Source organism: Oncorhynchus kisutch, linkage group LG11, assembly GCF_002021735.2.
Source record: "Oncorhynchus kisutch isolate 150728-3 linkage group LG11, Okis_V2, whole genome shotgun sequence".
In the NCBI taxonomy this organism is placed as follows: domain Eukaryota; kingdom Metazoa; phylum Chordata; class Actinopteri; order Salmoniformes; family Salmonidae; genus Oncorhynchus; species Oncorhynchus kisutch.
The window spans coordinates 16620984-16636147 of NC_034184.2; the positions used below are offsets into that span (position 1 = coordinate 16620984).

General features: G+C 42.7%; 1 protein-coding gene across 1 annotated transcript; it reads left to right on the plus strand.

Annotated features, from left to right (window-relative positions):
• The first annotated feature begins 12151 nt into the window (after nt 1-12151).
• On the plus strand, nt 12152-14145 carry LOC109899942 (dual specificity protein phosphatase 13). Its single transcript, XM_020495613.2, has 3 exons — nt 12152-12767; nt 13083-13300; nt 13720-14145. Exons 1-3 carry the CDS (start codon nt 12616-12618, stop codon nt 13923-13925), a joined length of 576 nt encoding a protein of 191 aa, XP_020351202.1. The 5' UTR covers nt 12152-12615; the 3' UTR covers nt 13926-14145.
• Nucleotides 14146-15164: the final 1019 nt, after the last annotated feature.

Below are 15164 nucleotides of genomic sequence, written 5' to 3' on the forward strand. Positions count from 1 at the left end.
GATGAGGTGATTTTTCATTGCATCTTTATAGGGAAAGGGGGATAACTAGTCAGTTGTATAACTGAATGCATTCAACTGAAATGTGTCTTCCGCATTTAGCCCAACCCCTCCGAAACAGAGAGGTGCGGGGGGCTGCCATAATCGACATCCACGTCTTCGGCGCCCGGGGAACAGTGGGTTAACTGCCTTGCTCAGGGGCAGAACGACAGATTTTTACCTTGTCTGCTCTGAGATTTGATACAGCAACGCTTTAAAAACTTGCTAGCTTTGCATATACCAGTTTTATTGTTATGTTTTATTTATTTTTCTTTGCAAATGCAAGTGTCACTTGTATAGAGTGAATCTACAGAGTAAAACTCCACTAGGGTGGCTTGTCAACATGGATTGATTTTGCAAACCAAATAGGCACAACCACGTGCAGAGTCATAAGGTAGAGCAATGGAAAACATTTGTTTTAGCAGTACTGGAAATATTTACATTTGGTCCTCCAGCTTTCTGTGCCATGATCTAACTATTACACAATGCACCAAAAGCTGTGTTAAAAACAAACCATTTAATGTCTGGCATTTGTCTAAGGGTAACAGACAGGGATGCCCAATTCTTCTCTTATATTCACCATAACCTTCAAGCATCTTGTTGGATTAATCAGAGTGTAATCTCTCATGGACTGACTATGTAACATAAATGGTATCGTAACATATGTCAAAAGACTGTGGGATGCGATGACTACTGAGCAACAGTTGTTCCAGTTCACATGTTTTTGGTCACTGGTAACTTGAACAAATTGTAATTTAGATGGTGTTCACTTCTTTCGAAATTCGGAAGGGGACATTTGGCCCATAGACTTGCCCGAAACTTGCAGAGAGAGGAGGTTGGAGCTACTGCCCAGATTCCGCTGCTCGTTCTAGTACCGTTTCTCATGCATCTCCCCTCAGAACAAAATCGAGCATCTGATGCAATTAGGCAACATTAACATTTTGGATTTCAGAGATAATATGTTGAGAGCACGACTGAGTTCCTAAAAAAAAGCTTATGTCGCTGATTGGCTGGGCCGGAACTGCATGCGTGTCACACGTGCTGCTAGTGAAACCAGATTAGTCAAACAGGGTTTTAAGGCAATTACATGGTTTTAATGAGAACTTCAATGTGAAGTAACTTAACTGGGCAAAGATACACTACATCACCAAAAGTATGTGGACACCTGCTTGTTGAACATCTCATTCTGGTTCACCAATTACTTTGCAGACAGAGTTCTGTGCGTCAAATCGGAGGGCATGCTGTCTGGTCCTCTGGCAGTCTCTATGGGGGTGCCACAGGGTTCAATTCTCGGGCCGACTCTTTTCTCTGTGTATATCAATGATGTTGCTCTTGCTGCGGGCGATTCCCTGATCCACCTCTACGCAGACGACACCATTCTATATACCTTCGGCCCGTCTTTGGACACTGTGCTATCTAACCTCCAAACAAGCTTCAATGCCATACAACACTCCTTCCGTGGCCTCCAACTGCTCTTAAACGCTAGTAAAACCAAATGCATGCTTTTCAACCGGTCGCTGCCTGCACCCGCATGCCCGACTAGCATCACCACCCTGGATGGTTCCGACCTAGAATATGTGGACGTCTATAAGTACCTAGGTGTCTGGCTAGACTGCAAACTCTCCTTCCAGACTCATATCAAACATCTCCAATCGAAAATCAAATCAAGAGTCGGCTTTCTATTCCGCAACAAAGCCTCCTTCACTCACGCCGCCAAGCTTACCCTAGTAAAACTGACTATCCTACCGATCCTCGACTTCGGCGATGTCATCTACAAAATGGCTTCCAACACTCTACTCAGCAAACTGGATGCAGTCTATCACAGTGCCATCCGTTTCGTCACTAAAGCACCTTATACCACCCACCACTGCGACTTGTATGCTCTAGTCGGCTGGCCCTCGCTACATATTCGTCGCCAGACCCACTGGCTCCAGGTCATCTACAAGTCCATGCTAGGTAAAGCTCCGCCTTATCTCAGCTCACTGGTCACGATGGCAACACCCATCCGTAGCACGCGCTCCAGCAGGTGTATCTCACTGATCATCCCTAAAGCCAACACCTCATTTGTCCGCCTTTCGTTCCAGTACTCTGCTGCCTGTGACTGGAACGAATTGCAAAAATCGCTGAAGTTGGAGACTTTTATCTCCCTCACCAACTTCAAACATCAGCTATCTGAGCGGCTAACCGATCGCTGCAGCTGTACATAGTCTATTGGTAAATAGCCCACCCTTTCTCACCTACCTCATCCCCATACTGTTTTTATTTATTTACTTTTCTGCTCTTTTGCACACCAATATCTCTACCTGTACATGACCATCTGATCATTCATCACTCCAGTGTTAATCTGCAAAATTGTAATTATTTGCCTACCTCCTCATGCCTTTTGCACACATTGTATATAGACTCCCCCTTTGGTTTCTACTGTGTTATTGACTTGTTAATTGTTTACTCCATGTGTAACTCTTTGTTGTCTGCTCACACTGCTATGCTTTATCTTGGCCAGGTCGCAGTTGCAAATGAGAACTTGTTCTCAACTAGCCTACCTGGTTAAATAAAGGTGAAATAAAAAATAAAAAAAATAAATAAAAAATCCAAACTTATGGGCATTAATATAGATTTGGTCCCCACCTTTGATGCTATAACAGCTTCCACTCTTCTGGGAAGGCTTTCCACATAATGTTGGAACATTGCTGCGGGGACTTGCTTCGATTTAGCCACAAGAGCATTGGTGAGGTCGGGCACTGATGTTGGGTTTTAGGCGATTAGGTAAGTCGGTGTTCCAATTCATCTCAAAGGTGTTCGAGGGGGTTGAGGTCAGGGCTCTGTGCAGTCCAGTCAAGTTCTTCCACACCAATCTCGACTAAACATTTCCGTATGGACCTCGCTTTGTCCACAGGGGCATTGTCATGATGAAACAGGAAAGGGCCTTCCCCAAACTGTTGCTTCAAAGTTGGAAGCACAGAATCATCTAGAATGTCACTGTATGCTGTAGCGTTAAGATTTCCCTTCACTGGAAATAAGGGACCTAGCCCAAAGTATGAAAAACAGCCCCAGACCATTATTCCTCCACCAATCTTTTTTTAATATATATTTTTAATGTATTATTTTACCCCTTTTTTCTCCCCAATTTCGTGGTATCTTTTATTTATAAAAAAAAAGGTATTATTTTACCCCTTGGTGGAGGAGGTGACCCTCCTCCACCAATCTTTACAGTTGGCACTATGCATTGGGGCAGGTAGCGTTCTCCTGGCATCCGTCAACCTCAGAATCGTCCAGATGGTGAAGAGAACGCGTTTACACTGCTCCAGAGTCCTATGGCGGCGAGCTTTACGCCCCTCCAGCCGATGCTTGGCATTGTGTATGGTGATCTTAGGCTCCCGATGAACAGTTCTTATGATGACATTGCTTCCAGAGTCAGTTTGAAACTTGGTAGTGAGGGTTGCCACCGAGGACAGATGATTTTTAAGTGCTAAGCGCTTCATCACTCAGCAGTCCCGTTCTGTGAGCTTGTGTGGCCTACCACTTCGAGGCTGAGACATTGTTGCTCCTAGATGTTTCCACTTCACATTAAGAGCACTTACAGTTGACCGCGGTGGCTCTAGCAGGGCAGACATTTTATGAACTCACTTGTTGGAAAGGTGGCATCCTATAACGGTGCTACTGTACATTAAAAGTCACTGAGCTCTTCAGTAAGGCCATTATACTGCTAATGTTTGTCTATGGAGATTGTATGGCAGTGTGCTCGATTTTATACACGTGTCAGCAACGGGTATGGCTGAAATAAACAAATCCACTAACTTGAAGGGATATCCACATACATTGTTATATATATTGTATATCAACCAACAACTGAAATAAAACAAGGGCCTATAACTCAATTGCAAACTATGTATAGCTTCAAATGACGTTTTGAAAAGCAATGCTGCTCTCATGGAAGGACATTCCTTGAACACTACAGCTAAATCATAGAAATGAATTTCTATTTGCATGTGAAAATGATCCATAACTCAAGCACTCTTGTGAAGCCAGAGTCTGAGCCTGTCCAGTTTCCTTTGATTGCTCCCGAGCACTGCATCTCAGTGCAAGAGGCGTCACTATAGTCCCTGGTTCGTATCCAGGCTGAATTACATCCGGCCGTGATTGGGAGTCCCATAGGGCGGCGCACAATTGGCCCAGCGTCGTCCGGGTTTGGCCAGGGTAGGCCATAAATAAAAATGTGTTCTTAATTGACTTGCCTAGTTAAATAAAATAAAATAAAATAAATTGCTCAGGTCAACAATGATCTGGAAAGGCTTCTTCGGGGGATGGAGGTCTCCCCCTCCAGGATCAGATCTATTCAGAGCCCTGAGGATGAGGAGGTCACAGAACCCAGACTAAAACTCCCACTTTGGCTGGAGAAGGTGCCCATGTACTCGTGGACCGAGCATGCTCCGTTGAGACCAGCTTCCTGGGTTATCTTTTTTAAATTATTATTATTTCAGAAGATGAATGTGCAAGTAGAGATACTGGGGTAAAGGAGCAAGATAAATAAATAAATACAGTATGGGGATGAGGTAGATAGATGGGCTGTTTACAGATGGCTGTTTGTACATGTGCAGTGATCTGTGAGCTGCTCTGACAGCTGGTGCTTAAAGCTAGTGAGGGAGATATGAGTCTCCAGCTTCAGTGATTTTTGCAATTCGTTCCAGTCATTGGCAGCAGAGAACTGGAAGGAAAGGCGACCAAAGGAGGAATTCGTTTTGGGGGTGACCAGTAAGATATACCTGCTGAAGCGCGTGCTACGAGTGGGTACTGCTATGGTGACCAGTGAGCTGAGATAAGGCGGGGCTTTACCTAGCAGAGAGTTGTAGATAACCTGTAGCCAGCGGGTTTGGCGACGAGTATGAAGCGAGGGCCAACCAACGATAGCGTACAGGTCGCAGTGGTGGGTAGTGTATGGGGCTTTGGTGACTAAACGGATGGCACAAGTCGAGGATCGGTAGGATGGTCAGTTTTACGAGGGTATGTTTGGCAGCATAAGTGAAGGATGCTTTGTTGCGATATAGGAAGCCGATTCTAAATTAAATTTTGGATTGGAGATGCTTAATGTGAGTCTGGAAGGAGAGTTTACAGTCTAACCAGACACCAAGGTATTTGTTGTTGTCCACGTATTCTAAGTCAGAGCCGTCCAGAATAGTGATGCTGAACGGGCAAGTGCGGGCAGTGATCGATTGAATAGCATGCATTTAGTTTTACTTGCACTTAAGAGCAGTTGGAGGCCACAGAAGGAGAGTTGTATGGCATTGAGTTGTATGGCATTAAAATAGAACTTGGTTGTATTTTAGATGCTTGGTGCACTGCACGTCCCACCTCTCCCATCTACTCAGTTTTTTACAAGCATATACCTACTTCGGTGATTGAAAAACGAACAAGGTCCACACTCCAGTCCAGTTGGTGGTGGTAATGCACCTTAAAAGTGGTTGCCAACTGCCATATAAAATCGACCGAATATCAAGAGTGAACGAGGAGAGATTAATCAAAGAAAACAAACTAGGTTTCACCTTTTATCTGTGGATTAATTGTCAGAGTATAGAACGCACAATTTTGTGTGACTCAAAATGGGTCAGAATTCTACGAAGAAAAGTTAAAAACATTTGCATCAGGCAAAATAACAACCCATGTTTATCTCCCAGGACAAATTAGCTAGCTAAATGTCCATGAATGTTTTATATGTGTACAAATACAAACGTGTCATGCAACAATTTCAAAGATTTGACTGAGTTACAGTTCATATAAGGACATCAGTCAATTGAAATAAATTCATTAGGCCCTAATCTATGAATTTCACATCACTGGGAATTCAGATATGCATCTGATGGTCACAGATAACCTTTTTTAAATGGAAGGGGTGTGGATCAGAAAACTGGTATCTGGTGTAACCACCATTTGCCTCATGCAGCGTGACACATCTCCTTCCCATTGAGTTGATCAGGCTGTTGATTGCAGTCTATGAAATGTTCTCCCACTCCTCTTCAATGGGTGTGTGAAGTTGCTGGATATTGGCGGGAAATGGAACACACTGTCGTACACGTCGATCGAGAGCATCCCAACATGCTCAATGGGTGATATGTCTGTTGAGTATGCAGGTCATGGAAGAATTTGGACACTTTCATCTTCCAGGAATTGTGTACAGATCCCTGCAACATTTTATTATTAACATTTTTATGATAAATAAATCAAATATAAATATAGGACAAAACACACATCACGACAAGAGAGACAACACAACACTACATAAAGAGAAACCCAAGACAACAACATAGCAAGGCAGCAACAAATGACAACACAGCATGGTAGCAACACAACATGGTAGCAGCACAAAACATGATAAAAACATTATTGGGCACAGACAACAGCACAACGGGCAAGAAGGTAGAGACAACAATACATCAAGCAAAGCAGCCATGACTGTCAGTAAGAGTGTCCATGATTGAGTCTTTGAATGAAGAGATTGAGATAAAACTGTCCAGTTTGAGTGTTTGTTGTAGCTCGTTCCAGTCGCTAGCTGCAGTAAGCTGAAAAGACAAGTGACCCAGGGATGTGTGTGTGCTTTGGGCACCTTCTGCAGATTGTGACTGGCAGAACGGGTGTTGTATGTGGAGGATGAGGGCTGCAGTAGATATCTCAGATGAGGGGGAGTGAGGCCTAAGAGTGTTTTATAAATAAGCATCAACCAGTGGGTCTTGTGATGGGTATACAGCGATGACCAGTTTACAGAAGAGTACAGAGTGCGGAGATGTGTCCTATAAGGAGCATTGGTGGCAAATCTGATGGCCGAATGATAAAGAACATCTAGCCGCTCGAGAGCACCCTTACCTGCCGATCTATAAATTACATCTCCGTAATCTAGCATGGGTAGGATGGTCATCTGAATCAGGGTTAGTTTGGCAGCTGGGGTGAAAGAGTAGCGATTACGATAGAGGAAACCAAGTCTATATTTAACTTTAGCCTGCAGCTTTGATATGTGCTGAGAGAAGGACAGTGTTCCATCTAGCCATACTCCCAAGTACTTGTATGAGGTGACTACCTCAAGCTCTTAACCCTTAGATGTAGTAATCACATCTGTGGGGAGAGGGGCATTCTTCCTACCAAACCAAATGCCCTTTCTTTTGGAGGTGATCAAAACAAGGTTAACTTCTTGGCACACACATCCCGTTAGTGGGATCATTTTCGTAAACATCCGCTGAATTGCAGAGCGCCAAATTCTAATTAAATTACTAAAAATATAAAATGTTCATGAAATCACAAGTGAAATATACCAAAACACAGGTTAGTTTGTTGTTAATCCACCTGGCGTGCCAGATTTAAAAAAAAGCTTTACAGCTAAAGCTATCCAAGCGTTTATGTTAGGACATCTCTCTCAGCAGACAAAACATTACAAACAGCTAGCAGCAAAGTAGATTGGTCATGAAAGTCAGAAAAGCAATACAATTAATCGCTTACCTTTGATGATCTTTGGGTGTTTGCACTCATGAGACTCCCAGTTACACAATAAATGTTCCTTTTGTTCGATAAAGATTATTTTTACATCCAAAAACCTTGGGCAGACGAAAATTCCAAATAGTATCCGTAAAGTTTGTAGAAACATGTCAAACGTTTTTTATAATCAATCCTCAGGTTGTTTTTACAATAAATAATAAATAATATTTCAACCGGACCGTAGCTTTTTCAATAGGAGAGAGAAAATGTCTGCTCCAAGCTGTTGCACATGCAAAACTCTGCTGGCACCCAGCCATCTACTGACGCGATGTGATCGTTCTCGCTTATTTTTCAGAATAAAAGCCTGAAACTATGTCTAAAGACTGTTCACACCATGTGGAAGCCATAGGGAAAGGAATCTGGTTGATATCCCTTTAAATGGAGGGAAGGCATGCAATGGAACAGGGAGATTCATTTCTCTTAGGCACTTCCGGGTTGGATTTTCCTCAGATTTTCACCTGCAATATCAGTTCTGTTACACTCACAGACAATATTTTGACAGTTTTGGAAACTTTAGATTGTTTTCTATCCTAATCCGACAATTATATGCATATTCTACATTCTGGGCCTGAGAAATAGGCAGTTCCATTTGGGTACGTTTTTCATCCAAACATCAAAATACTGTCCCCTACACTCAACAGGTAAAGGGTAGAGAAAGCTTGTTGGACACTAATAAAGCTTTGCTGTAGAGCATTTAACACAAAATCAAGACTGTATCATCTGCATATAAATGGATGCGAGAGCTTCCTACTGCCTGAGCTATGTTGTTGATGTAATTTGAGAAGAGCCTGGGGCCTAGGATTGAGCCTTGGGGTAGTGGCTGAGACAGCAGATTTTCTGACTTTATACAATGCACTCTTTGAGAGAGGTAGTTAGCAAACCAAGCCAAAGACCCCTCAGAGACACCAATAATCCTTAGCTGGCCCACAAGAATGGAATGGTCTACGGTATCAAAAGTTTTGGCCAAGTCAATAAAAATAGCAGCACAACATTGCTTAGAATCAAGGTCAATGTTGACATCATTGAGGACATTTAAGGTTGCAGTGACACATCCATAACCTGAGCGGAAACCAGATTGCATAGCAAAGAGAATACTATAGACATCAAGAAAGCCAGTCAGTTGATTATTGACAAGTTTTCCCAACAGAAATAGAAATAGGCCTATAACAGTTAGGGTCAGCTTGATCTCCCCCTTTAAATAAAGGACTAACAGTGGCTGCCTTCCAAAATCAAATCAAATCAAATCAAATTTATTTATATAGCCCTTCGTACATCAGCTGATATCTCAAAGTGCTGTACAGAAACCCAGCCTAAAACCCCAAACAGCAAGCAATGCAGGTGTTCCAAGCAATGGGAACCTCCCCAGAAGGAGATACAGGTTAAAAAGGTCGGAGACAGGCTTGGCGATGATAGGGGCAGCAACCTAAAAGAAGAAAGTGTCTAAACCATCTGACCCAGATGTTTTTTGGGGGTCAAGTTTCAGGAGCTCCTTTAGCACCTCAGACTCAGTGACTGCCTGCAGGGAGAACATTTGTAGCGGGGCAGGGGAAAAGGAGGGAGCAGCATCGTGATAGTCTCATTAGAAGGGGTGGGAGATGAGGAAATGGTAGACAGGCAAGGAGGCATGGCTGAGTCAAATAGGAATACTGACTTAATGAAGTGGTGATTAAAGAGCTCAGCCATGTGCCTCTTGTCAGTAACAACCACATCATCAACATCAGCAGCTGTGAGGAGGAAGGTTTATTCTCCAGGTCTTTAACCATTTTCCAGAACTTCTTGGGGTTAGACCCACAGAGACAGAACTGCTCCTTAAAGTAACTAACTTTGGCCTTCTGGATAGCCTGAGTGCACTTATTTCTCATTTGCCTGAACGAGAGACAGTCAGCCTGAGTCTGCATGTGCCGAGCCTTTCGCCAAATGCGATTCTTGATGTGTAGTAACTCTGCAAGATCACGGTCGAACCAGGGGCTGAACCTGTTTTTAATTCTCATTTTCTTTATGGGGGCATGTTCGTTAACAATAACACTGAAAATATCAAAAAAGAAGGTCCAAGCTTCTTTGACAGAGGGGATCAAGCTGATTCTATACCATTTTACAGAGGCCAGTTTATGAAGGAAGGCTTGCTCATTAAAGTGTTTTAGCAAGCATCTAAGACAAACTGGACACGTTGTTTCACAGCCATTACGAACACAGGCTGTAAAACAGTGATCACTAAGGTCATTACAGAAAAGGACGATAGCACCCAGCAACAGTCAACAAAGAGCTATTTGAAAGTTTAATACTTGATACCAGCAAATACAATTGTTTGGAGACAGACTTGGTGGAGACAACTGAGCACTGAAGGTGATCCTTGGTAAAGATTGCCACTCCCACACCTTTGGAAGATCTGTCTTGTCGAACAAAGTTATAAAAAAAGTTATAGCAAAATGCACAACAAAAAAAACTAAAATATATGACGACTTGGGACTAGCCATTGTAAGTTCAGAGTCACTTGCCCCAACAATGCCTGTGTGATAGAGGTGAGCAAAGGAGGGGGGGGCTTGGTAGCCTTCACAAGCTTGGTAGCCTTAGCATTCAGTCCTTATAAAGTAAAATATATAATTGTAATGTATTTTTCTTCTTGGCTTTTGAAAGTAAAAAATTGCTTCAGGCTAAGCATTACTGACTCAGTTCCAGGTTGGATGGTGTTTTCAGGTTTCTGTTTGTTTGCCAGAGCATTTGCTGTATAGTTTGGGAATAATAATCCATGGGTGTAGGAAGGATTCCAGGTAATTCCGTCCAAAATCAGGTTGCAGGTTTGGAGTGAAGATTATGTTGTTTCGGGTAGCATCCTGTATATGTCCATGCCAAAAAATCTAAGTTGATCTAACTCTAAATCTATCTATTTAAAAAAAAACATGCTGAAACATGAGGTGATGGCGGAGGATGAATGGCACTCCTCTGTTCTCATCCTCCTAGATCTATCCGCTGCCTTAGACACCGTGGACCATCAGATCCTCCTCTCCACCCTCTCAGGGCTGGTCATCTCGGGCTCTGCACACTCTTGGATTGCATCCTACCTGGCAAGCTGCTCCTACTAGGTGACGAGGAGAGGATCTGTGTCTGCACCACGGCTCGGTGCCTGCCAGGGCTCGGTTCTAGGCCCTCTCCTCTTCTCTCTATACACCAAGTCCCTCAGCTCTGTTATATCCTCACATGGTCTCTACTATCATTGCTATGCGGATGACACTCAACTACTTTTCACCTTCACTCAGTGGTGACACGCATCTCTGTGTGACTGGCAGATATCTCAACTTGGACGTCTGCCGACCGCCTCAAGCTCAACAGGACGGAACTGCTCTTCCCCCCGGGGAAGGCCTGCCTGCTCAAATACCTCTCCATTACGGTTGACTACTCCACAGTGTCTCCCTACTAGATTACAAAGAACCTTGGCGTGACCCTGGACAACACCCTGTCGTTCTCTGCAAACATCAAAGTAGTGACCTGGTCCTGCAGGTTCATGCTCTACAACATCCATAGAGTACGACCCTACCTCACACAAGAAGCAGCGCAAGTCCTAATCCAGGCACTTGTCCTCTCCGGTCTGGACTACTGCAACTCAATGTTGGCTGGGCTCCCAACTTGTGCCATCAAACCACTGCAATTTATCCAGAACGCTGCAGCCCCCTTGTTTTTCAACCTTCCCAAGTTCTCTCATGTCACCCCACTCCTCCGCAGACTCCACCGGCTTCCAGTCGAAGCTCGCATCCACTACAAGACCATGGTGCTTACCAACGGAACAGCAAGAGGAACTGCCCCTCCCTACCTTCAGGCTATACTCAAACCCTACACCCCAACCCGAACACTCCGTTCTGCCACCTCAGGTCTCTTGGCCCTCCCACCCTTACGGGAGGACAGCTCCCACTCAGCCCAGTCCAAGCTTTTCTCTGTCCTGGCACCCAAATGGTCAATACAGCATATGGAAACTTGGAATCACTCATGTCTTGGACGCTGCCCATATGATGCAGCACTGCCTATGGAGCCATGTTTTATACGGGTCAACAGTGGACTACCATGGAGTCCCTGCTGATGATTCACCATCTTTTGACATTTCACCGTATTTCTATTCCTCTGCCAATTACATCCAAGATGCACTAAACACAGCAGGTGTTAGGTAAGCATAGCCATCCCATTTAGTATTTTACTGTCATTAGACTTAGCATAAGGCCGGTTTTCCTCTCCACTATAAAAGGGCTTGACATTCACCTTTTAAGCCACTCATCCTTCTAATATAACCTGTAGGACAGATTTCTAACTGTCCGAAAGCTCAAGTTACCAGATATATATTTTTTGTAAACACCATTGTCCAAATAGGTGACTGAACATTGTGATGTATTGTATGATGCAAGAAACCACTTTACAAAATACAATTCATTATTATCATTGTTATTACCATACAGAGAATCAGACAGAAATGCAGGCTACCCTCTGCCTGCTGGCCTCTTTGCATAATCAAGCCTGTCTCAAAATACAACACTGCCTCTTTAAGACAAAAACAGATCCTTACCTAACGTGCACATGAAACCTAGAAATGGAACTAGGAAGCAATCGCCCCCACATTGCTGACCAAAATAAGCTATAACTTGGTTAATAACTTGCTAACTAGCAAATCATCAAGAAATGTGCACACGTGGTGGCTACTGTAAACGTGGCTCTGCGCTCTGAAAGATCGCAAGTCAGAGTAATTATCCTCCGATGCACAATACCTACCACGACTCGATCTTGTAAAGTTCGATTTGTTTTGTTGCATTGAAAGGAACTGATATTATGTTGATTCGATCACAGTTCCCACATTCTAAGAGAAACGTTGATATGTTTATGGGAAGATAGTGTAAACTAATGGGGCAACTCTAGTGAAGGTCATTCTGCCTCTCTGTTGGCTGGCAATTCTTCTGTATGTAAGAGGAGCTGCGTGACCGTGCACGCACAGTTAGAGCGAACATTGGACTCAGGCAAGTCATACCATTGATATGGTATTATTGTAAAAAATGATGTCCATTGTCCAGCACTGAGAGGACAGTCATGTCCAAGGTGTCAACAACAACTGTTCAGGAAGGACGTGGTTCCTCCTCTGACACTCCATCTGTGAAGGACTTGGTGAAGATTCTCTTTGGTGGCAAAAGATTTGGCAACCCAGTGGATGAAGTTTGGACTAACCTTTTCATTGGGGACATGTAAGTCATGCAGTATTATTCCTTCACAAATTGCCCTTTACAAGCTAACTGAATTGCATGTGAATAATAATCTTATTTGTGGCTTAGTTGGTAGAGCATGGGCTTGCAAAGGCAGTATAGAGGGTTCGATTTCTGGGACCACCCATATGTAAAAGAATGGATGCACACATAATTGTAAGCCACTTTGGATAAACGACTCTGGTAAATTACATTTTATTATTACACAGCTTATTGCAATTATTTTAATGTTTCTCTCAATGTTTACAAGGGATTTCGGAAGAAAGAAATATATGAGATTCTGTTTTTTTTCTGCAGGTCTGTAGCCAATGATCGATACAGCATATGGAAACTTGGAATCACTCATGTCCTGAATGCTGCCCATGGGAGGCAGCACTGCCTAGGGAGCCACACTTTCTACGGGTCAACAGTGGACTACCATGGAGTGCCTGCTGACGATTCACCATCTTTTGACATTTCACTGTATTTCTATTCCTCTGCCGATTACATCCAAGATGCACTAAACACAGCAGACGGTAGGCAAGCATAGCCATCCCATTTAGTATTTTACAGTCATTAGATTTTGCATATAGGGCTGGTTTCACAAACACAGATTAAACCTAGTCTTGGACTCAAATGTTTATTCTTAATCTGTCTCTCGGAAAACTGTCCCATAAAGTATGTCTTACAATATCAGTTTTTGCCAAAATGTAAGCCTTTCTGTATACCCAGTTAATTAAATAATCAGATCTATGCAGAAACAGATTTCTCCTTTTCCTATATTTTCCGAGATAGTCACCTGTTGAAGTGTCCTGGTGTAAGGAATGATTTTTGATCAGATGGACCACTTTAATTAATACTTTGAAGTGCTATCCTCTGGGGATACAATGTACATCCTGCTGTATATGTTTTTACCCAAGTAAATGTTATTTAAAAAAAATTCCCTCGTCCACAGCCAGGATCCTGGTCCACTGTGCTGTAGGTGTGAGTAGGTCTGCTTCTCTGGTGCTGGCCTACTTGATGATCCATCACCATTACTCCTTGCTAGATGCCATCACAAAGGTCAAAGAGCACAGGTGGATCTTTCCAAATACAGGATTCCTAAAACAACTCAGAGCGTTGGATAAGAAACTGCACACAAAGAAACAGGAGAAGAGTTGAATATGAAGACAGGTCAACAGTATACTACAAAGATATACTGTATATACTAAAAGTCAACCTTTTTAAACTGATGAAATGTCAATTTCTTAAAAAGCTCTGTCTGCACAAGGCAATTCGATTTCTGATTTTGACTGTTGACTTTTCACTGTAAATAAAATAGTTTGTTTGGCTTTTTAATATATTATATTTGACTGATTTACAATAAATAGGCAGCACTGTGTCACAAATGTCTTTCTGTTCCTGCCAACACTCTACTGTATACTGTAGAAAACATTTGCACTTCAACATTTGTCCATAATGATGTGTAAAATGATCCGTGCTTAATCTCTGTTTGTAGTTTATTGAATTAAGATTCTCAATTTGAGTCCCAAATGGCACCCTATTCCCTATATACTGCACTACTTTTGATCAGGGCCCATATGGCTCTGGTCAAAAGTAGTGCCCATTTGGGATGCACGACCAGAGTGGTGTTAAAGGCAGAATCACAGTTCCAATTTACAGAGGAACTTTTTGAAGCAATTAAATATATAGTTGAAGTCGGAGGTTTACATACACTTAGGTTGGAGTCATTAAAACTTGTTGCTTGGAAAATTCCAGAAAATTATGTAATGGCTTTAGAAGCGTCTGATAGGCTAATTGACATCATTTGAGTCAATTGGAGGTTTAACTGTGGATGTATTTCAAGTCCTACCTTTAAACTCTTTGCTTGACATCATGGGAAAATCAAAAGAAATCAGCCAAGGCCTCAGAAAGAAAATTGTAGACCCCCACAAGTCTGGTTCATCCTTGGGAACAATTTCCAAACGTTCATCTGTACAAACAATAGTACGCAAGTATAAACACCATTAGACCACGCAGCCGTCATACCGCTCAGGAAGGAGACGTGTTCTGTCTCCTAGAGATGAACGTACTTTGATACGAAAAGTCCAAATGAATCCCAGAACATCAGCAAAGGACCTTGTGAAGATGCTGGAGGAAACAGGTACAAAAGTATCTACTGTGGGGTAAAAAAGTATTTAGTCAGCCACCAATTGTGCAAGTTCTCCCACTTAAAAAGATGAGAGGCCTGTAATTTTCATCATAGGTACACTTCAACTATGACAGACAAAATTAGGAAAAAAATCCAGAAAATCACATTGTAGGATTTTTTTATGAATTTATTTGCAAATTATGGTGGAAAATAAGTATTTGGTCAATAACAAAAGTTTATCTCAATACTTTGTTATATACCCTTTGTTG

Bases quoted from the DNA above. Each gene is read 5' to 3' on its own strand.
- LOC109899942 (XM_020495613.2), top strand. From the start codon at position 12,616: ATGTCCAAGGTGTCAACAACAACTGTTCAGGAAGGACGTGGTTCCTCC. The intron at 12,768-13,082 runs GTAAGTCATGCA...TTTTTTCTGCAG, and splicing joins AACCTTTTCATTGGGGACAT to GTCTGTAGCCAATGATCGAT. The intron at 13,301-13,719 runs GTAGGCAAGCAT...CCTCGTCCACAG, and splicing joins TGCACTAAACACAGCAGACG to CCAGGATCCTGGTCCACTGT.